At 39.3% G+C, this 23,835-nt stretch overlaps 1 protein-coding gene across 7 annotated transcripts; it reads right to left on the bottom strand.

Annotated features, from left to right (window-relative positions):
* Positions 1–361: 361 nt before the first annotated feature.
* Positions 362–22,381, bottom strand: arhgdig (Rho GDP dissociation inhibitor (GDI) gamma). 7 transcript variants are annotated; one of them, XM_079456670.1, is made up of 7 exons: positions 22,153–22,381; positions 21,204–21,336; positions 9,417–9,593; positions 6,401–6,484; positions 2,503–2,579; positions 1,680–1,743; positions 362–1,350 (listed from the first exon to the last, which is right to left on the bottom strand). In XM_079456670.1, exons 3-7 carry the CDS (start codon positions 9,586–9,588, stop codon positions 1,145–1,147), a joined length of 603 nt encoding a protein of 200 aa, XP_079312796.1. In that variant the 5' UTR covers positions 9,589–9,593; positions 21,204–21,336; positions 22,153–22,381; the 3' UTR covers positions 362–1,144. The 7 variants fall into 7 exon arrangements, with proteins under 7 accessions (XP_079312796.1, XP_079312795.1, XP_079312794.1 ...); XM_079456669.1 differs by having other exon boundaries at positions 22,089–22,369; XM_079456668.1 differs by having other exon boundaries at positions 21,204–21,277; positions 22,089–22,369.
* Between the last annotated feature and the right edge of the window lie 1,454 nt (positions 22,382–23,835).

Below are 23,835 nucleotides of genomic sequence, written 5' to 3'. Positions count from 1 at the left end.
CAGATTGTGACTACGGAGTCGCACAGTTATAGAAAAATGAGAAAATGCTCTTACTGACATTTAAGTGTGCCGATTCTCATCATATTGTTTAAGAATGATTGAGCATTTGTCTTCCTCATAGGCATTTTTATAATGCGCATGCAAGTTACTGTATACATAGTATTTTATCCATTTTCTTTAAGGGGGGTTATTCTGTAAAAACATTTAACCATTTCACAGATATGTCTCATTAGAATGTTGGATATTTCTACACAACATTATTTCCTATGGGGAGTAAGAGTGTAAAGGAAAGTGTGATATGCTTAAATCAACACAACATTATGGACTTGGTCAGATTAGACACAGCATTGGCAGACATATAAACAATAACGTGTATTTATTTTGGAATTTAGACAAAAACTTACAGCAGATGAATGACACAGTTACAGAATCCTGGACAGATTTGAACAGTTATATGGTATGAGAAGCGTGCTTGACTATAGGCTCCGCTCACGGTAGTTTCCTTGCTAAAAAGACCAGCAATGCAGGTCACCAGTACACATGTTCTTCCTCTCATCATGTATCTCAACTAGAATAACTAGCAATAATACTGACAAGCCCCAGCGTGTGAATATGCTTGTCTTTTCAGCAGGGTTGTAATGCCCAGGAATACCTTTTAAACACATATTACAAACCACATCTTACACATGTATTTATCAGTTTTAAAGCAGTCCGATTACATCATCATCAATACAGGATATAAGCCATTGCAAACACGATGGCTTCACACTCGAGCATGCACTGATCTGATCATGGGCTGGGAAAAGAACTTTAGATGCAATGCAAGAATACAGACATCCTTATATTTACATTTACAGTGTACACTAACCTGAGAGTACAGGCATGAGCAATTTCTTCTGTTAATTTTACCATCATTACAAGTACCAAGTCACCTTCAATACCCTGCCAGTCTCTACGTGTCCTCACCATTTATTATGCCTAATACGCAAGAAATGTTCAATATGGTAATTTTAATGTGATTAATTATTCATTAATCAAGTACAAAGCCAACCCCGGTCACATATCTGCCTAGCCTAAGTCTCTGTTTTAAACACCTGTCATTGATTCGGAACGTTTCTCTGATCGAAAGACACCTGGGACGTCTTTATTCTGCAGTGTCCCAATCTTTTTTGATCTGCAGGTTCCACTCCCAGGACAGGTGGTCTGTCTTGTCATCATCTGTGAAGTAGGATTTGATGTGGTAGCTTCCCCGGACGATCATGCCCTTTGGAGCCTCCTCTACTGGGGTCATAAACTCGTGCTCCTCAACTCTCGGGCCGTAGCTTCCAACCATGTATACTGCCTTGTCCACTACAGGCAAAAAAAAACATCACATCACATTTACCTTTTTCCGTGTTGCAGATGCTTTTATCTAAAGCAACCAGATTGTGTTATCCTTAATCATTACTCAAAAGTGATCCGAGGGAATATATCTGAGCATATCTGGAATAAACCATATATTTAACCAAAAGCATGAAATATGAACGGCTTTAAACATAATCTATTGTTCACTATTAACGTTCAGCAAATGTTACACGTTTATCAGATCTGTGAATAAAGATATCCATGCACCCCTGACTCTAAAACTCCCAGGGAAGCTTCAAGGCCAACATTTAAATTCATGACAGCAGATGCTCTACCTCTCAGTCCTTTCCTGTAGGTCAGATGCACATATTTCAGTCCAGACACGATGTCCCTGTTGACCTAATGGGAACAGATGGGATGAATTAGAATAAATATTATTAATCTAACATGCCGTTTTCATTCTCAGGACGTTCAACCTGGAGCACCAGGAGTCACCACCAGAGGTCCTGTTAGATCCTTGCAAAATTTGTAATTTACTTCACATCTGAGTGGCCTGTGGGGAAAGCCCATAGGGCTGTGCAGCAAAATGAATATCTTGTCTATTCAAGTAGTTTAACCATAAACTATTTTGGTCTATCCTTTTCTGTAAATCAAGCCCTTCTTGATGGATTGTGGGACAGTCCTACGATTGTGAAGGAATAAGGTTGAGTTTGATACAAAACATACTTGATAAAAACATTTCAACTGCAAGCATAGTTGGAAACAAAGAAAAACAAACACAAACCCACGTTTTGCTTACATTGTATCTGGAACAGTTTACACTAATTTTAAGTGTGTTATTTTTAGGATATTTTAGCCTGGGAAACTGTCTGTGTGTATTTCTGCATGCTTATACAATGCTGATCTTTGGAAGAATGTAGTCATGACAGGAAATGTCTATCCACTACACAAGCATTTCAGATCCTACAAAATCTATGTTACTGAAGCCTGCAAAGGCTTCTAAAACAGTAGTGTATAGACATCGAATCTATACAATTAAAATGATATGCCTTTCAAAGTAAACATAAGAACACGACAGCTTTCTCAAACCACAATATAAATAACCAACATCACAGTATGTTTGACTCTAATTTTATGCTCTTAAATGAAATTATTTACCTTGAAGTGGATTTTCACCCTGTAGTCCACTCCCTCTTTCATGGTGAAATTCTTTTTCTTCAAGGCATCCAGATCACCTGTGTAAATCAAAAACAAACGTTTGGTTTATTTACATCAGGCAGACGAACATCGACAGACTTTGTCCGTCCTCCTAACCAACGATCTGAAGAAAATAGCACAAATCGATATCCTAACACTCTTTTGCAGGTCACATGATTTGTGTGCTTGTGGTTCAAGCGGGTTCATTGCAAAAAGCTTCCTAGCAATAGCACGACTGCTACATTATAAATTTATCCTTTGAATCCGCCCTAAGTGCTTTGTAATGGATACTAAATAAAGTAAAGTAAAGAGAAATAGGAGATTGATACAGTGAACGGCATCATTAATGATTTGTGGCCTAATCACATGATGCCACATGCCAGTTCATGGCTCCTGTGCACCACATATTAACATAAAACACTGTTTAGAGCATTGATGTTTCATCAGCTCATGGAACACGTGGTATCGACTTTAGATTCTACACCTTTAAAGGTCCAGTGTATAGTGTTTAGCGACATCTAGCGGTGCTGTTGTGTATTGCAACCAAAGGCTCAGTCCACCCTTACCTTTCGAAGCACTACGGTGGCTGATGACTAGTGACCAAGATGTCGTCACATTTTTGCTTCTTTGCTGAAGGAGATAACGTTACACACTCTCTAGTGCATTTTGTCCGTTAAGGGCTATTTTAGAACCAACATGGCAAATTCCATGCAAGGGGACCCGCGGTGTATGTAAATAGAAATAGCTCATTCAAAGGTAATAAAAACATAACGCTTTATTATGTAATGTCTTTATATACCTCTGAAGAAATAGTTACTGTATGTATATTATGTTGCATTTCTGTCAATAGATCCTCCAAAATATTACACACAGCACCCTTAAATGTACAATAATCCTTTGCATGCAGCCCTTTTAAAACCGCTTTTTTTACAAGAATAAATTCTGTATCTGTAATTTACCTAATCTTGGAAAATCGCTTTAATAAAATAATCCCGATTGAACAAGAGGATTATTTCGTCACCCATGGCGAGAGTTATATTATAGTGTGTGCAATATTATTACATTGTGAATAGCAATGCAATTTAAAGATAATGTACATTATGATTCTTTTAGAGAAATAAACAGCTGGGCCTTAAAAGCAAAAAACACAAGAAAACTATATCTGGTTACATATATCCCTCTCTTTCTCGTTTTACATATTCAAGGGTGGTGGCTGCTTATAAACACAATTTGCTGAAGTTGTAGTTAGATGCTGTTTGTGTGACGCCCACACAGCAGCGAGATAGCATAGATGGAGATGAATAACATGAAAGATCCCAGAGGAGTCGCTACCCGTCTGGAGGAGCAGCAATATGGTATGAGGTGAGAATGAGCGCATCCTATTCCACCCTCACACCCACTACTGCAGAGTTCAGCGCGGTCACCTCCCCTCCTCTCATCAGCACCAGCATAACTCACTTACTTCCCTAAATAGATATGTTTCCTGCTGACACATGTATGGATATGAATGTCTTTTGATGGCAAAGTCTTGTCAAAAGTTTCAGAGTATGCAGTCACTTGCACACTGGTGTCTACGTAAAGTTCCCATTAAAATCAAAATCAGAGGATCAAAACCACAAAGGAACACACATGACTTTCTCCTGGGTCCTTTCACATCACAATTTGAAGATAAATTGACTCGTCATTGGTGTAGCATTGCTTATGGCCAGCTCATGATAAGACCAGAATATTTTAAAGCAGCCAAGATGAAGTGCCAAACATGTTACAAGTGCTTTATCCTCAGGCTCTAAGGCAAGAAAATATTCAAGAGGTTACATGTGGACTCACTTCAAGGATTCAATTAAGAGCACAGTGATAAGGTCTGGCTTCCTGCCGTTCTAATCTGAACGTCAGCAGAGCAGAACTTATGTTGTCATGGTGAGTGGCTTTCAAGCCTGGGGTGCAGTCTGGTAGCACGCCCCACCTACACCCACCAGTAACCGTCAGAGTCTTTTCCCCCCACTGTCGGTCGGACCAATGGCATCCATCAAAAGCTCAGCCGGGTTAGCGCGTTCCATCTCAGTGACTGTCCTGCCGTGAGGTGCGAGCTTCAGATGTCATTTGCAGCAGGAGTCCTTGATCACAGATCGCTAATGGGCTCCTGCTCACTGCTTAAAATGCTTTGTTTATACAGTTTGTGGACAACGCATGGGTTATGTTCTATGCTGTTTGTTTATCCTTAACTTACAGTTTCATGTTGGGCCGCACTCACTCAACAGTGGTGCTACTTTTTTTATGAAGGCTCAATAGATTGCATCTTATTCACAAAATTCAGTGATAAATGATCAAATTGTAACATTAAAAAGAGCACTGCCACAAGGTTCATATAGTTATAATATACATTACTTTCTCTTCTGGGAAACCTAAGTATCTGAAAGCCATTACTAAATGAATAAATAAAATCCTAAACTATTGCATCAAAATAATATATACAGCCAGGGAAAAATTAAGAGGCTGTTCATTTCAAATTTTCATTGAATCAGCTTTGTGTATTTATTCCAGTCCAGTGTCTGTTGTATCTCAACAAAATCAAACCGCAGGAGTAACATAACGTCATCCAACAGCAATGTGAAAGACTGACCACGGGACAAGACAAATCATAACTGTGATCAAAATCAAGGCTTCACATAACAAATAATGTTTGAACAAATTGTATTTCTCAAAAGTGAATAAAAAGAAAAATACAGAGCATTTTCTCTGTTATTATTGTGTGTTGTGGACTATGTGTCTTGTGTTTATTCAGAGCTTAATGAGGTGATGCTGTGGAGTCCCAGTAAACTATACAGATAACTGTAGTCTGCTCTATCTTACACAATCTAGAGGAGACTAGATGGTGAACTGTGGCGTGTACATTTCTTACAGAACTCATTTTGTATCCATGCATGTGCTGTTACCCGATCCGCACAATTCCTGTAAGTGACTCGGGAGCGAAAGCGCTGCTTTCAGTGGGACAGATTCATTCTAAGAGAATTATTTTCATAAATGGGGGGACCACATTGGAGTTAGTCAGGCTTTGAATCCAAAACGACCATCTAACCACCCATCAGGATGCTGAGAAACTAATCAAATAAACTGCGCATTTGTTTCTTTTTTCAGTGCTAAATTCATTTAAAAACATAAACTGGCTGAACAGGAAGTCCACACAGAAAATGTGACAGCCCAAACCTCAAAGTCACTTCTGGTTTTGCTTCAGAAGCGGAAATGTCTGTTGATACACTGGGTTTTACTCAGAGAATAATGTTACAGATTTTATGACTGAAAAGGGCTTCTTAGTGCGCCAACTTAAAAAGCCCAGAATCATCCTATTGCCTAGCAACCAGGTGACCTTTTGCTGTATTCCCGTTGTTAAAGAGAGAAATGCACCGTTGGACCAGCCGAGGGCAATGGAGGGGGGCAGAAACATGCTCTGTCAGTCAAAAGACGTGACAATCTCCTCTAGTCTATGGAGGCCACATTTGTTTTATTGCATACAGCGGTGCACGATTGATTTGTGTTGCAGATGACCATCTCCAGCCTGCTTGCCTGAGATTGGCTGGTTGGGGAAGGCATGACATCATCTCTCTGAAGGAGGTGAGGCATTAGAATGCAGTGCAGAGCTACTGAGCCCCTGTCAATAGTGTCAACTAAGCAGCTGCCCTTTCGGCATGACCAGCAGCCTTTGCTTGGACAATAGAGATTATATAATCAACCTACTTACCTCAAACCGCAGAACTATTATACTATGAATGCTAATTATTAAAAATGTGTAGAGTTAACGCTTGGACTGTGTTTGATTTTAAATGAATTGTATGCAGGTGAATAGTTTTGAAATTGGACTTACCTGTCAGGTCCATGGTTATGGGTCCAGGGGCCTGGTCACACATTAGAGTCAGTCGGGTCACCTGAACATTGGGAATGGTGGGATCTGTAATAAAACAAATAAGAAATCACAAACATAAGCATATCAAATCATACAATATCTACAGCACAATAAACCCACTTGTTTACAAGACACTTGGAGTGGACTAAACAGTGAATTGGGAGGGGAAATAGGGCTGGGAAACAAACAATAAGACACATTTATCATCGCAGAACCGTGTAGATGAATACCATCAATTCACGTTTGGGGAAAGACAGGTCTCCCTCTCTCAATGCTACAGTTCATAATCCCCTCCCTTTGTTGTATCTATCGTTAACATTTTAGCATCTTTCACATACATGATTACAAGAGAAAGAGGCATTTACAAATGTATTAATCTGTGTTACTAAGCCATCTAGTTCCTCTCTGCTTTTGTATTTACAAAGCTCCAGCAATGATAGAGGAAGATTGGGTTTGTCTTTGAGGGTTTAGGTGTACACAGAGCTGATGGAGGTTAGTGACCTCATGCTGTATCAGCACATTTCGATAGAGCGATATAGCTCCAGCTGCCTCGCCCTATAACAACACTGCACATCTTAACCATTAGCTGCATATCAGCAGATATTCACATGTGAACGTGATTTCATCGCAGGAGGAATTAGGTGCTAAATGCTGGAATGGAAATATGAATATGTAGCTACAGTGGTATGAAACCACACATAACAAATTGTTGGATGAGTCTCATTGATGCAGTGATATTGATGCAGGGTGGGTTGGTTTTAAATGTGAAAGTGCAGTAAATCGTCCTCTGATGGCTACAAGTGCCGCCGCCCACTGCAGGCACGTACATGCGTAAAACTGTGCACCAGGGACCAGACTCATCAAACATGATTGATCACACATATAGAATCTCTCTGTTAAATCTGAGAAAATCGTATTAATGGAGATCAGGCCGGTTTTATGTTTCAAATTAATGCACGAAAGCCTGTTTAATGTTTCCAGTTCCAATGAATGGGTTAAAGGGAATGTTCATTCAAAAATAACATTTAAGTTAGAATTTATTGTCATGACTGTTATGTTATTGCAAACCCATATGTCTTTCTATATTTGTTAAGATGCAACAAAATCCTGAAAAGCCACTCCCTATAATACAATACAATACAAACGTACTGAATGGGGACTGGAGCTTTGAAGCTTAACAAGCATAAAAACGACTGTTAAATAATTATATATTAATAGCGTTAGGTGAGAGGTTCATTTTCTTAGCTTTCCTATCTGATAATAATTCTCAGCATCATATTCAATGTATGATATAAGGAAGGGTGTGTATCATAAGCCAGATCTCTAAGACAAAGGAAGATCCACTGTGGTGTTGACTGCATGGGTGCTTTGCTCTGATCGGTCATTGACAGCAGTTCTGTGAGCAGATCTTTCCTGTCATCAGACAGAACCACAAAACCACCTTAAAAGACCTGCACATGCTCCTTTATGCATTCCAGCATATTAAAGGAATCCTATTATTAACCAGGGCCATAACAAACAATACGCAGATGAATCGTTTTTGACTTAGAGAAGTCAAGAGCTCTCACATACCTTTAGTATTCTTGGCACATTATATTAGAAGAAATGGAAAATACTGCAGTTGACTGATTCTAAGCAAAAAATAAAACACCATCTCAATTGAACTTCTAAGCGCCTTTGAGTCAAGCTGAAATTAATCTACCTTTAGCCACAGTGTATCCGCTGTGTGTTTTACAGTTTGCACTGAAAGGTCCTTCCATTAATATCAGAGAAGCAATTTATCACAGAGTGAAAAAGTAAAGAAACAAAGCTCTCCCCGGACCATTTTCTCTAACTATTTTCAAAAAAAAATTCACTCAATAACTGAGTCAGAAATACAATAACCTATCTCATAATTAATGCATTGTGCAGTGGGACAGAATATTAAATGCAAATTATCCAGCATTATGCAGCCAGTGGAATCATAATTCCTGTTTCTCCAAATAACAAAGCAGTTCAAAGACTATCCACCTTCTTGATCTATTGTTTGGGAGCTTTGAACCAAGACTGGAATACCCCGAGGTTCTGAGTCAGTCTAGACAGCAGTGGGAGAAATAAAATGTCCCTTGAGGGCCAGACTATAGTTTTGACCAAGTAGGCAAATCAATCTTCATAAGGCTGGGTCTTTAAACATTTCATTACACCAGTGTACAATATGTGTTCAGTACATGTGGGTTAAATGGGGGGGGGGGTATGTTGGGGGTTATAGACCAATATGCATTTAGATGCACAGTAGTATATTGACATGTGAGAAAAATGTAGGTTGTCAGGAAAAATCTTAAAGACCGGGTAAAGAGAAATCAGAGAATTTTTTCTTAACATATCATAAATGTTAGAAATATATCGCTGAATCACGTTACAAAGACTCAGAAGTATACAGTTCTGAATTGTGGAGTTAAACCGTTAAACAGTTTTTCACCAATTCTGTGATCAAGAATTTCTGGGCGGGCCTAAAGCGGTTACTCGATGACGAAAAAGGCATTCGAGCATGCATGCCCCGCCCCTTTCGGTATTTGACATTTGAGAAACAGTGTTTTGACAATGGGCGCTTTCCCGCCAGTGGGCGTGGTTTCAGGGGCAACAGCCGACACGCCCCCAGCATTTGAGAGCAGAGAGTCCGGCCTATTATTCCAAGATATTTTATTACTTGGATCTTTATTTCTCCATTAAAATTGGCTGGGTGGTAAATAACACACTTATCTGTAGTGTGAGAAACTCACAAATTTTAAATGTCACTTTACTAAACAGTTTACCAAACAGCTGTTCTGCTAACTATTTTGCTGACTAAAATTAAATTTGAAATTCTCAGGAAACCATTGGGATCTTAAACACAGCAAAACATCCGCACAGAAGAACACACACACAGATGTGCAGGAAGGCATGTTCCAGAAATGTTTCAAATATTTTTTCTAGTTTTGCTCAGTGATAGTTTCCTAACCTGCCACCACAGGTCCAGAGCCCAGGAGGGTCTGCTTGTACTTGTTCAAGCTTTCATCATCCTTGTCCAGATCCTGGATCTCCTGCAGGCTCTTCTGGGCTGGAGGCTGGTAGTTCAGATCTCGCTCGTCCTCATCCTCAACCACTGGAACGTCTGTCTCTTTATCAGCCATGATGCCTGAAAAAAGCGAGAAAGGTTTAGACCTTGGTCTCAAGACAAGACTCTTTACAGCGAACAGGCAGCAATCGATCACGACTACCATATACATGTTCCCCGGTCAACATATTTTGACTCATGATTTGGATTAAAATGGATATCTTATACCTGTACTTCACTTTTTAATATATTTGCGGATATTTTCTTCCAGGTCTCACTAACCCAGATCCAACGAAATGTATTCTAATGTATCTCTTTTAATATTCACTCAATTGTTGTGGTAATGCTCTCATAATGGTGCATAATATTAATCTTTAACACAGATGATAGCACACATTAATTTCAATCTAGCTCACTGGACTGACAATCCTTACCTAAACGCTCACAGTCTGACAATACTAATACTAAAAAGAACAGCGGGAAGTTCATATAATCGTCGGTGTTGAATAATAATATTAGGGAGCCTGGATTCAGCAGATTTATTAAGCAAACCTATTGGCTTTTATTAATTTAGGCACTTGTACGACATTGAAAAACGTGTTTTCATTGTCAAAACCAACACACAGCATTTCAGCGTAACAGCTCATAATCACAGGGGACTATTACAATCTGCCGTGTAGACGGCTGAGACATTGCTCCCCGGAGACACAAAGGAACATAAAGACCCAGAAAGGCGCTCTCCATGCGGGAGGCCAGGAGCAGAAACAGCAATTTGTCTTATGAATTAGGAGAGTTAAATCATTACATCCATAAAACTCCCAAGACCAGGCGTGTTGTGGAAACATTCCACATACAACAAAAACTAAAAGATGACATCATGGCTGGGTGAGGACAAATGAAGCTCCCGAGGTTGGAGGTTCCTGAGCACAGCTGGGGATAAAGGAGAGAGAGAGCACCATCACACCCTCCATTTTTACCCAGGTTGGAGATATTTACAGTATGTTGAGGATGACTAGAGGGACTCCGCAACCATGGAAACATACTCGCGTTCTCCCCAATGATTATCAAAAGTGATGATAACCCTTTTTTATATAATGAAAGCTGGACAAAACCCCTAAATGCATAATATGAAGGCAAATGCTATAACGGAAGGGCGTAGGCAGTGGCTACTGCATAAATGTGATCTTATGGAATCAATAGGGTCTTTTTGAGGGTCATTCTCTAATACGCCATTAGGTTTATTGGAGCGATTTTATCTCAGGCTATCTCATAAAAATATACCACCATCTCATTTTGCATTTAGACAGCACTAGCTCAAGGACTCTGCAAATGCTACTGTATGAAATGGGTGGCCAATTTTGTCAGACAAAAAGGCAATACGAATTTTGCATCCCTATATAAATTAAACCCGTGGGATGAAAACACAATCAAAGAAGGCGATTTAAGAAAAATGGGTCTGGTTGTATGGTTTATGGGCAATTTTCAGATACAAAATACTGCAGACACATACAACAAACTCCGGCTATAAAGACTTAATGAGCCAATTAACTATTGAAATAGATTTTTTATATACTTTTTGCCTTTATTGCGATAAGACAATGGAGAACAGAAAGGAAAGCATTGGATAAAGACAGGGGAGTAGGACCGGCAAAGGACGCTCGAGGCGGGATTATATGCCGGCGTACTAACCACAGGGCTATTGGTGACTACGTAAACAATATACATCAATGAACAATGGCAATAAAGTTTGAGGGGAAACATTTGGCTATGCATTAACATGAATTAATCAATTGAAGATATAAAAAAGGAAATGCCTTAACTGACGTCGGCGCACTGACATTTTCCTCAAGAGATGCCACATATTGCACGCTGGTGTCCTTTAGACCAATATCCTATGCATAATGAAGCCATTTAGTTAATTGTCCATGCGCAATTAGCTACAGCTGAAATATTTATCAAAAATGCACACCAATTAAATACCCCGCACACAAAACACCCAAATCAAATCCCCCAAGACACGATTCACTACAGGAAAGCTTGTCACAATAAATAGATGACAGGAATAATTGGGCAATTTAGCACATCTCAAACAGTCAAGAGCAGCATCCTAACCATGCTCTTGTTTGTGTTTACCTGAAGAAAGGAAGTAATGTACATCTGGAATGGTACAAGGGTGAGTCAATTATGACATAATTAAATTTTTGTGTGAACTAATCCTTTAAAAAACACAAGAGATTGGTCCGACTACACCGACTGTTACAGCGGTTATTAATGAGAGGTCATCTTTATTTGCACAAGAGCGCTGACGGTAATTAACCGGTATCAACCGTGTTAAGCAGCACTGCTAATACATTACAGAATCTGAAAAGCTTTTTAAATTGACCTCGCTGCCTTCAGAAGAATAATTTCTGAGTGAAATATGTGAAACACAGCATCTCGAGCTTCAAAGGCTGCATGCTTTGACCGGCTTTGATCAGAAGACGCAATTAAATGCCTGGCTGCATGGTGATGAATAGCATGCTGGTTTTCTTCTGATAGCGTGCTGCAGGTTTCAGCGCGCAGCTAATGAGGTGAAGTGTGAATGAGCAAACAATGACAGTCTGTAGTCTCATACATACTAAAAGAGCTAAACATTCCCTGGACTTCTCTTTAATGAGAGTTTATTGCTGTACAGAAACGTTAAAGTGGGTGTACAAATACCACTGTTCTTAAGCTATTCTAGAAGGATAAATATGACAATTCTATCTTCATTTACTCACCCTCGAGTTGTTAACAACGAATTGTAAACAGATTTGTGTGATGAACACAGAGAAAGATATTTGGGAGAATACTTAAAACCAAACAGTTCTTGACTCCCATTAAAATGACAATCGAAGTCAGAAGTGTTTTCTTACATACATTCTTCAAAATATCTTCTTTTGTGTTTAACGAAACAAAGAAATGTATAAGGTAATTTTCCTACCATGGTATATGGTGGGCAACAACTGTTTGATTGCAAGCATTCTTCCAAATATCGGATGCATGCACCTGGCCTGAAGTTAACTTCCGGTCTGTGTTTGGGGTTTTGGTCTGGCAAATGGCTAGTAATATAACGATTTATTTTATGTTTTATGAATATTAATATACATTTATATTAATATTTTATTGTATTAATTGTATTAAATTATATAAAAACTACTCAATATTTATTGATTCTTTGTGAAAGATAAGTTTGGGCCACATAACGTTTGTTTAGGTTGCTGCGTCTGAAACCGTCTATAAACTGTGTTTTTTATTTGCACGCACGATTCACTATGCAGATCAGGTAACCACGTTAACGTGCCTACAAAACTTGTGTTGACCGCAATTTGCACAGCCTAATTCCTCTAGCAGGCAACAGATTCAGCAGACTCCCACAATCTACCACACCAGCAACTGGTTGATATTAATCAAGGGCAGCCTACTATAATCAAAATGCAGAGTTCTGCACCGAAACACTATACACCAAAGTGGCGCTACAGTTCAGTATGTTTACTCCTGACTGCTTTATTTATTTCCAACTTGTCAAGGCGTGGCATTCATTAAATAAATTACTTTTCGTATGTATATTTTAGCTGCATCTAGCAGTTCAGTGGCTTTTAAACAAAAGCCCAAACACAAGTTCTTGCAACTGGTTTTAGTGGCAATCATGTTTAACAAAAACCTCCTCGCATATGACGTTGCATTCACACCTTTACATCGTCTAGTTTCTCAGTTTCTCAGTTCATCAAAGAAAGAGCTCAGTCGACAGATTCATATCAGTAAACTCTGATCCTTTAAGTCAGAAACAAACACAAACCATGGCAGTCTGGAAATCTGCATTGCTCTACACTTTACAGACAGAACAGTATGTTAACACCATCACAGAAGATTATGGCTTCTTAAAAGGATAGTTCACGCAAAAATCCTTCCATAATTTCCTTATCCTCACATACATTTTAAACCTGTATGACTTTCTTCTGCAGAACACAAAAGAAGATGTTTGGAAGAATGTTGGTAACCAAACAACACTGGCCCCATCGACTTCCATTGAATGGATACAAAACCATACAAAAAACGATATTTCTTAAAATATCTCCTTTTGTGTTCCACAGAAGAAACAGTCATGATATACATGTTCTGAACTGCGGGTGTATAAATGATCTACCTTTAGAACACTCTTATTCTAATAAAACATTTACATTTATAAACACACAAAATGAGAATGTGAAAAGTAATAAGCAATCAAACAAACCTTTACATTTTTGGACTTGTTAATAAGCAACTGCAGAGTGATAAATCAGATCAATGTAATGACATGCAATGATGCATGCCATGATACTACGCATTCACACAGCCTTTCCCTGGAGCGCACAAACTCGTCATCTTTTTGAAATCTCCTACATGCAATCTAATTGATTTAGACCTTTAAACATGTGTCAGGTCTCTGACGTGCAGCCATCCATCACAGCCCGGCAGCTCACTGAGTCGTGATGCAGTTCTGCCGGGCCACAGGGGGTCTTAGTGTGTCAGCACCTGCAGTCTGGCAGAGAGTGCTGGGAAGCCTGGGCACCGGTCAGTCCTGTGGAGCCAGATTCTGTCAATCGCTTAACCCAAATAGCCTCTGTGGTATTGATACATATACTGTACATGAATGTACTTAATATAGAAATGTGTATGACACACCCTTGTGTATTTATTTAGAAATATAACCTGTTTAAAGCAATATAGCACAATATAGCCCAGGGCTGTGGGGATAAATGAGCAACGCAATGATTTATATAAATAAACGTGATATGCATACCTAGAAATGTATTCTTTACTCTTTATGTAACCTGTGGTCATAAAAATGCCATTACAAGCATCATCTTGCATGATTAACCTGAACAACCTGCAAAGTGCACTTCATAAAGCACTGGAAATTAAAACATTCCCTGTGTGTTATCTTTCACAACTGTAAAAGCCACATAACCCAGCATAACCCATCCAACACACAAATAAACACACACATGCAAATTTCTCTCCACTTGACAAATATACGCAGGTGTTCATTGTTCACACATCATTACTTTCTACATACTGTCTTTACATACGGCTGTATTTAAGTGAAACTGAGAGGATTTGAAAAGACTGGAGAACTACTGAACATCAGATTGCTGTCCATATAGCAGAAGATCCGCAGAGTAAAGCCCTGAATATGTGACATGTAATTACAAGCAACATGATGATCACACACACAAACAACATTGTGAGAGCAACAATGGGTTGATCGATACATATTGATCCATCCACCTTATACCAACTATAAAAATGTCTGTGTTCACAAAGGAAGTCATCACGGCAAATGATCATCTACAGTATATGACTCGACTAGGTAAAGGAAATCACTAAAAATTGAAAATTTGTTTTATGATACATGTAACTGTTGAACATTGTGCACAACATGCAATTTAAACATCAAAGTTCTAGCTAGAGGTTTTTGGGCTGGTCCATGAGACTGACAGGTCATCTGAGCATCTTTAGTGGAGTTTAGAGCATTAATATCCACCTACTCAAGTTGTAACCGATGCATTTAAAAATAAAGCAACAGTAAATCATTCTCAACTTTTTATCATTTTTGATGATGGTATGCAAAATAAACGCATTTCTCACCTCTGTAGCAAACTGTTAACCAGAGCAGTTCCAGAAACTGTCCTCCAAATTCACAAACATCCAAGCCCAACATTGTGTATATGCTCTTTACACAAGCTTTTCCAATAAAGAAGAAAATTGAGAAAATCAAAGAAACTGTCCTGTGATACAGAAAAGTGTCTGTCTCTGAGACAAGTGTCTACACATTTAAAATGAAAAGAAAATTCAGAGAAGCATCCCTGCCACAGAAACCGAGACACGGAGTCACTGGGTGTGGGTTAGCTGGAGAGAGAGGGAGCGAGCCAGTGTGAGCGAGCGAGAGAGGGAGTGTGAGGGAGCAGGCGAGATAGAAGGAAGACAGAAAGAAAGTGAGGGACGAAAGAATTTCACAAATTATCTATTTGTAATCCACGCTATACAACCAACGACTGCTGAAGTGTTGGCAATGAGAAGCAGTAATGTGGGAATGGTATTCCAGGCTGTAGACACTATTGATTCCCTGGCATGAGAAGCAAAACGTCCGTTCAGTTCAGCACGCCTCCCAACACCATCACTCATTAGAGGGAGACTGCGATGATATCATCCTCTTCCTCACATGCGCACACGCGTGCACACACAGGACCATCTCCCCTCCTTTCTCTTTATTCCCCATTCGATTTCATCAGTCTTCACGTTTCTGTTCTCTAGAGATATTTATTATTCCTCCCATCCCCCTTTTGATATCAACTATCACATTGTTTCCCCTTTCATCTCTCTCTCTCTCCCTCTAGCAGAGGCAACATGCTGCGTGGACTGTTTTTTTCCACCTCTGGTTGGAGATGACTCTGTATCAACGAGACTTTCCATCTTCAGTTCTCTAGCACGTCCTTCTGTCATCTCTCTCAGGGATCGTCAACCTGTCAGAGGAACCTGTTCGAGGTTACCATGGGCGTGGCCCTGCATTTAATGCGGCCCTGATGCTCTGCTTTTGGCAGTCCTTGTGCTGAGGGGCACTGCATTGCTGTGGTTTTGTAAGGACATCAGATTTCAAGAGGTTTGTGGTTTACATGCTGCAGTGCTTTCGCTTGTTTTGTCATCTCGCTAAAGACACTGAATTAAGGTTAAGATATCAAAAAGCAAAAGGGAGCGCAACTATAAAAGTTTTTTTTTAAACCCTGCTACTGAGGAAACCCGCTCCTGATCCTGAACTGCTAGGAAACTGCATCTGTATCTCTCCTCCCCTTCATTGCAAAAACCCTTGAGCGTATGGTAGCTGACCAGCTCTCCTCGATTCGCACAGAGAATAACCTCTTGGATTGCAACCAGTCTGGTTTCAAGAGCGGTCATTCCACAGAGACTGCACTGCTCTCAGTCATCGAAGCCCTGAGACTGGTACGGGCAGCCTCTAAATCTTCTACACTCATCCTCCTGGATCTATCTGCCGCTTACGACACTGTCAACCACCAAAATCTCCTGTCGACCCTCAATAGTATGGAATGGCGCTACGGTGGTCTTACCTCTCATTCAGAGTATCCTGGCGAGGTGAGGTCTCTGATTCCCAGCCTCTAAGTACAGGGGTACCTAAGGGCTCAGTTCTTGGCCCGCTGCTCTTCTCCATATACACAAAATCCCTAGGTTCTGTAATTCGGAAACATGTTTTTTCCTATCACGGCTATGTGGATGACACACAGCTCCACCTGTCATTTTTCCGAATGATCAGATGGTTTCTGCATGCATCTCAGCATGCCTGAATGACTGAAGCGGAACCTTGCAAAAACTGAAGTGGTCGTGATCCCAGCCGACCCGAAGACTCAGCACGACCGTTCCATCTAACTAGGTTCATCAACCACTACTCCTTCCAGAACGGCCAGAAACCTGGGAGTGGTAATTGATGATCAGCTGAACTTTACAGATCATCTTGTCTGCACCACCAGGTCCAGTAGATGTATCCTCTACAATATTAGGTGAATTAGACCTTACCTGTCTGAGCATGCTACGGAAGTTTTTGTCAAGGCTCTTGTCCTGTCCAGACTGGACTATTGCAATGCTATACACGCTGGTTTTACGGCTTGTACAACCAGACCTCTTCAGATGATCCAGAATGCAGCAGCAAGAGTGGTCTTCAACGAGCCAAAAAGAGCGCACGTCACTCCTCTCTTCGATAGGTTGCACTGGCTCCCTATAGTTGCTCGCATCCAATTCCAATCTCTGCTCTTGATCCACAAAACCACCAATGGTTCGGCACCCCCATATCAACACTCACTAATTCAGACTTATGTACCCGCCCGATCCCTGCACTCAACGTCTTGTGGTGCAGTCCCACAAAGGGAAAAAAAATCACTCTCACGCACATTCTCCAGATGTGCTCCACGACCTCTTGTCACAAGATCAGCAGATTCTGTAGTTGTCTTTGAGAATCGGCTAAAAACACATCTCTTCGGTCAACATTTGACCCATTAGTAAAGTCTTCTACTTCTTCTCTATTTCCCATCCCCCCATAAAATTCTTAGCTTCATATAGTGTGGTAAGCTAACTGAGACCAGTTTTACTGCACCTATGCATTTTGATGTTCTTTTTTTGCACAAATTGCTTCTATTGTTTTCCCCTGCTTTGGATAAAAACTTGTGCTAAATGACAAAATGCAAATGTAAAAGGGGTGTTTAGTTTGCGTTGAAACAATCACATTGCAAAACAGTGTATAGCATGCAAGACATTGTTGATTCACATTTGGCGCAAAGAGGCACACATTGACGTGACTGAAGCGACCTTACAAAAATGATCATGTCGGAACAACTTTTACACCCAAAACTTGTTTAGCTCACTTGATAACTAAGTCATGGCAGTTCCTATGAGAGTGACAGGTCAAAAGTGACTGTAATTCAGTAGGAATGAGTCTATATACAGCTCTCTACAGGTTTTATGTAATTCATCATTCTTTATTGTGCCACAAATACTACATGAGAAAGATGAATGTAGCTGCCCTGAGGAAGGTTTTTATTGTTCTTTCAGATCTCAGGAGACCTAATGGAGTTCTCAGTTTGCCCCACTGAAGTATAAGAAGGGTACAGGAGGAGACTGGTCATTTAGTTCTGTCAATCACAACTACGTTTTTAAGGATTCAAATAGTATTTTGAGCCACTGTCCTTTTGATTCTGAAAAATAATAATTGACAATGCCTCTGGGCAGCTATTTACATAATAGCAAGTCCACAGTCCTATCCACTTGAATAGGGGAAGACATATTTCTAAAATCACAATTAAACAGCATATATCTGATCAGTAAATAAACAGACTTGTATCATAACTTTGGGTTGCTAAGTTTAAATTTTTCGAGATCGCCACATCTACTGTGCCTGCGTGCAGGCTGGCAAGTGCCTCACAAGAGCCAATGCAGAAAATCTAACCCAGTACAATTTTTTTTATAAAGGACAAAAATAATTGTGCAAAGGCAGTTTGTAATGACACATAAGAGTAAGAGTAATAGAAAATAAATCTTGACAACTTGGCTAATCTAAGTGACTATGTAGACATTTAATACGATGACAAAAAGGCTAGAGGATTTACATTTGAGATTACAGTTTTCCTTGAGAATCAATTGACCTCTCTGTTTGTTTTCTGCTGTCTAGGAGAAACTGTTTGTGATGTTTCTTACCGACACAACACGGTCAGCTAGAGCAGCTTGAATATTGAGTTCACTCAACTGACAGCTGTTCAAATGAAACAGTTCCAATAAAGACCAGAACAGATTACATAACATATCAAACTACACTAAACTACGACCACAAATCTGTTGGTATCCAAGCAGCCTGAGACTCCTTATGGCTAGACATAAAAAAATTGATGATGTCACTGTCAATACATCAAAAAATTATGATGGGACTGAAATGACCTGAAAGATAAAACCAGCAACGAACTCTGACAAAAAAAGAACACGGATGTCTTTACTGCTCCTGCATGACTGGAAACTGTTGCACAAACAGGAAGCAAGATGATGTGTCTCATTTCAACCACATAGTTTGATGCCATCTCTCAACAATGAGAAACGTGTTATCTACGGTTATGTTCATTAGTTTATTTAGTAGAATCTGCAACATGTTTATCTTTTTTGTACATAATTGCATTTTGTTTAGTACTATCCAAATATGTCAAACACCTTTCGACATAACAGATACTTCAATTCCAGGAGATTTTAAACAAATACAACATCCTACAAATTATGTAAATGTTTAAACAAATGGGCGTGTGACTTTATGGCCACAACCATATAGTCACATAGATTGGCTTTAAAAAATATTAAAACCCAAAATAAAATGCAGGAGCACACTGAAGTATTTCCACACAGTTTCTCTTGAGTGAACAGACTCGTAGGACTCAGGACAGCTTTTTGGTCAGTCTACATTAGGGCCTGAAGCACAAATGTCTTGTTAAGGAAGTGAAAGGTTTGTTTTAATCAATACACAGAGCTCTCATGTATCAAGACCTGCAAGTAAATACATACTTCCTCTTTACAACTCTGTCAGACATTTTTTATATTTTTGGATACTTCTCCCTCAGTGGGTTACTGGAGGGTGAGTGAAAGGTTGCTGAAAATCTTGTTCGTTTGTGTGGAAAAAATGAGGCCAGTCAACTGTTCAGATAGAACTAAATGGAATAGCAAAGTACTATAAAACCACCAGTTTTTATCTCTTCGGAAATCATTTCAACGGCAGATTTTATGGTCTATTTATCAGCGCAGTGATGCCCATGACATATGCCATCTACTGCGCTCCTCAATATGAGGCTAAAATGTATCGTCAACATTTTCAAATGACTTTGTGGCCCCCTAAACATGCCAATAAAAAATGAGTTTTCATCAAAGAAAACGTGATATTTCCAGATACTCCTGAAGCAACAAAACGGCGATAGATCCACCAGTGCTGAATAAAGTATTCCAGTTTGACTACAAAGATGCTCGACTACACAGTCATATACAGGACAAACCATAAATGCCCGTGTGTGTGGAAAATATAGATTTCAAGAGCAAAACCACAGTGAAACACTTAAGAAGGTTACACAATGTCAGGGGATGAGGGTACGACAAAAACAAGTGAGGAAAATATATTTCACTACCACTCTGAGTCAACTTCCTAATTCTAAATGGTTCGTGATCTAACAGCAAATTAAAGGACTAGTTCACCTTCAAAATTAGAATTCCGTCATAATTGACTCTTATCATTTCAAAGCAAAGACTTTCTTTCTTCTGCAGAACACAGAAGAAGATGTTGGTAACAGAACAGTACATCTATTAAAAACATTCTTCAAAATTCTTATCTTTTTTTGTGTTCTGCGGAAGAAAGTCATACAGGTTTTAAATGCCAAGCGTGTGTGTAAATAATAACAGAATTTTCCTTTTAAAGGTGAACTACTCCTTTAAATTAAAAAACAATCTGAATGCAGTCAGAGGGCAGAAATGTATTTCTATGATGGTAAGCTTAACCTTTAATAACCTCTTTCTTCCTTCAAATACCTTCACTTTTGGAAACATTAACACAAGTGTGCAATGTACTATTTTTTAGAGTGACTGACGGTGAATCGTCAGTGGTGTGTAGAGCATACAGGAGCCAGTCAGAACTGGATCTCAATTTGGTCTTTTATGTTAAGAGAGGATGTGGTTGCGCACGACTTTACCAAAAAAGTACATCGAAAGATAGAGGATGGTGCCACTAGTGCCGGCTGCTGTCGGTGTCATCAGTGAATTTATTTAAGCAGTAAAACCAAAATGCCTTATAATCGGTTATTAATATTACAATAGGATATGGATATTTTTACCTATAAAGGTCAAACATAACAAAATCAGATGTTCATTTGTGAATGAAAACCTAAAATAGATCAGTGAAGCTTAAATCTAAATCAGCAACCTTGCATTTTAAGACAAACAGTGCCCATTGCAGTTAGCTAGTATGAATCTGATTCAGAAACACGTTTTATAAAAACTAAAGATCTTGTGTCTTTGCAGCTTTTAAGGCTCGATTCACACTTAAAGCAACACTTTCTACAGCACACTGACTGCAGGAAATATTCCTGTAAAAAAGTAAAACAGTCTTACCGTGTCGTCTTTCAGAGAGCAATAGATGCGGATGTCAAAGAGGGACTAAACAGCGTTCAGATCATGAAAGTAGCCTGCCAGCACCAGGAAACAGAGTTTACCAATCACAACTCAACGCCACTTGTACATGCAGCTGCAAAAAGAGACATTCAGACTTGGCACAAACGCACTTAGAAATGTAAGCAATGAAGGCACAAAGAGCCACATTACTGATGACAACATTGCATTTATTAAGTTAAAGGTATGTTTCTCAAAAGAAAGTTTGTGTAGTTGTACATTGAACACGACAGCTCTCACGTTGTTACGATTAGCTACTGACATTGTATTATTTTCATTAGTAGCGTGTGTGCAAGAATTCCAGGAAATGCATTTTTAAAAACAGGTCTGCCACACATTCCAGTGCGCTGCGTTGCGTCTCAAGTATTCTGCAGCAAACCTGTGAACTCGTGATGTTCAAACGCATCTGCTTGACAGCACAAATCTGTCTTAACATGTCCACAGACTCCTCAACAGGCTTTTCTCTCATGTAGGCTAAATGCCTCAAGAGTCCTATTTTTTATGCTTTAAAAACAAGTCAATAAATGTGCAACGCATATAAACATTATGCTAAGTAAACATTAAACGAATCACTAATAATAAAGTAGTCTAAAACTAGGCTATACATATTAAAACAAAAAGCAAGCCCCGATATACATGATCTATATATTTAACGTATGCGCCCATGCTAATCTAACTTAATGCTAACGATTGTGACGTAATCTTTTTCGGTCAGTTATTGCAGCAGGTTTTATTTTATTCTTCATATCACCATCTATCAATGATAGTCGGCATTTGTTCTTCAAATACAATGAGTTAATGGTGATTTTTAACTATTTGTTTGTATACTTATGCAATCTCGTGTCAGTCTGGTTTGAACGGCCACAATTTCACTTCAGCACAGTCAACATACGTGCACGAGCTTAACCAGCTGTTTGCAAAATACAACTGAGGGAATTCAACGATCCAGATCCACGTTGTCTCTTTGCTGATTTGCTCTCTATGCTGAAATAAAAACGTAATATTTTCTACTGTAGAAAAGGCACAAGAAGGGTGTAAAATGGCCGAAGGAGTCCAGCCCCAGGCCAGTGAGGCCACAGCTCTTATCTAGTCTTAACCCATTTTTTATCAAAGGAGATTGTGCGTCACTTCTTATTAGGATTCTTAGTGCCCCCTTGTGTTAAAACTCAGCTACATTTTTATTTAACGAATTTGACCAGGTTAAATGTTAAAATAATATAATTTTGTATTCAATAAATATAATAAATTTTACGTATTTTTAAATAAAACTCTTTTTTTACTCTTTATTAATCTTACTACTACTAATAAAAATGATCTGAACGCGTAAGAAATGCACATATGAAAAATACAATGTAAATAAACTGTAACATAAATACGTATAAAACTTTATTGGCACCCATTCTTGTTTTTATTCATTGTCATGTAACAGTCTACGTGTAACAGATACATGGAAATTATACTGCCATCCCGCTAGAACTACAATGTGAAACGCGGAAGAGACTCGGGAGGGGTAATCGTTTGGTATAAAACCAACCTATCCATACAGAAGAAGGACTCAACTCATATCTGGCTTAAGCTCAAGAGAGGCACCATAGACTGCGATAAAGACGTTTACATCTGTGCAGCACATACCTCCATCAGAATCTCAAAGACAAACATTTTGATCAACTTCAGACAGAAACCAGCCATTTTCAGGCTGAAGGGAATTTCAGACTTTAATGCCGGGACAGGCTCAGAATCGGATATGGAAATAGTCATATCCTGAAAGCCAACACACATCTCACCCCACCACCACATCACGGACCAAACCGGACAGGAATGTCAACAAAAGCACTAAGGAGTAAGTGTGTCTCTGTCGAGGCCTGGGTCTGTATATGCTTTCCTGTAGCTCAGTAGTAAGAGCATTGTTTTGTTGATTTAAAAAAAGCATTTGATTCAATATGGCACGACGGCCTATATTATAAAATTCTACAATCAGGCAAAGGGGGAAAAGCTTTTGACATCATTCAATCCATGTACACAGAAACACAGTTAAAATTGATGATAAAAAACACGGAGGGGCACGGAGTAAAACAGGGATGCAATTTGAGTCCAACTCTGTTTAACTTGGATATAAATGAGTTAGCCGTGTTACTTTATGCTGATGATCTGGTGCTGCTTTCAGATACTGCTGAAGGTCTACAGCAACACCTACACCTGCTAGAGAAATACTGTCAAAACTGGGCCCTGACAGTCAATCTGAAAAAAACCTAAATTATTTTCCAGAAAAAAAACAGATTACAGGATAACAGATACACGTTCACTCTGAGAAACACTACAACTACAAGAACACACTTTACACTACGATTATCTCTGCCTAAAAATCAGCACGTCAGGAGGTTTTGGTCTGGCAGTGAATGCACCATCAGAGGCAAATTCACCCAAACAGATATTCCAGTTCCAGTCTGGTGTAAAATCTTTGATAGTGTAATTATGCCTATAGCTCTATATGGCTGTGAGGTTTGGGGTCCACAGTGTTTGACAGATTACTCCAAATGGAATTAACACCCCATAGAATCCCTGCATTCTGTAGAAA

This window comes from Barbatula barbatula, assembly GCF_947034865.1.
Source record: "Barbatula barbatula genome assembly, chromosome: 5".
NCBI classification, from domain to species: domain Eukaryota; kingdom Metazoa; phylum Chordata; class Actinopteri; order Cypriniformes; family Nemacheilidae; genus Barbatula; species Barbatula barbatula.
This window is presented reverse-complemented; position numbering and strand designations above follow the sequence as displayed.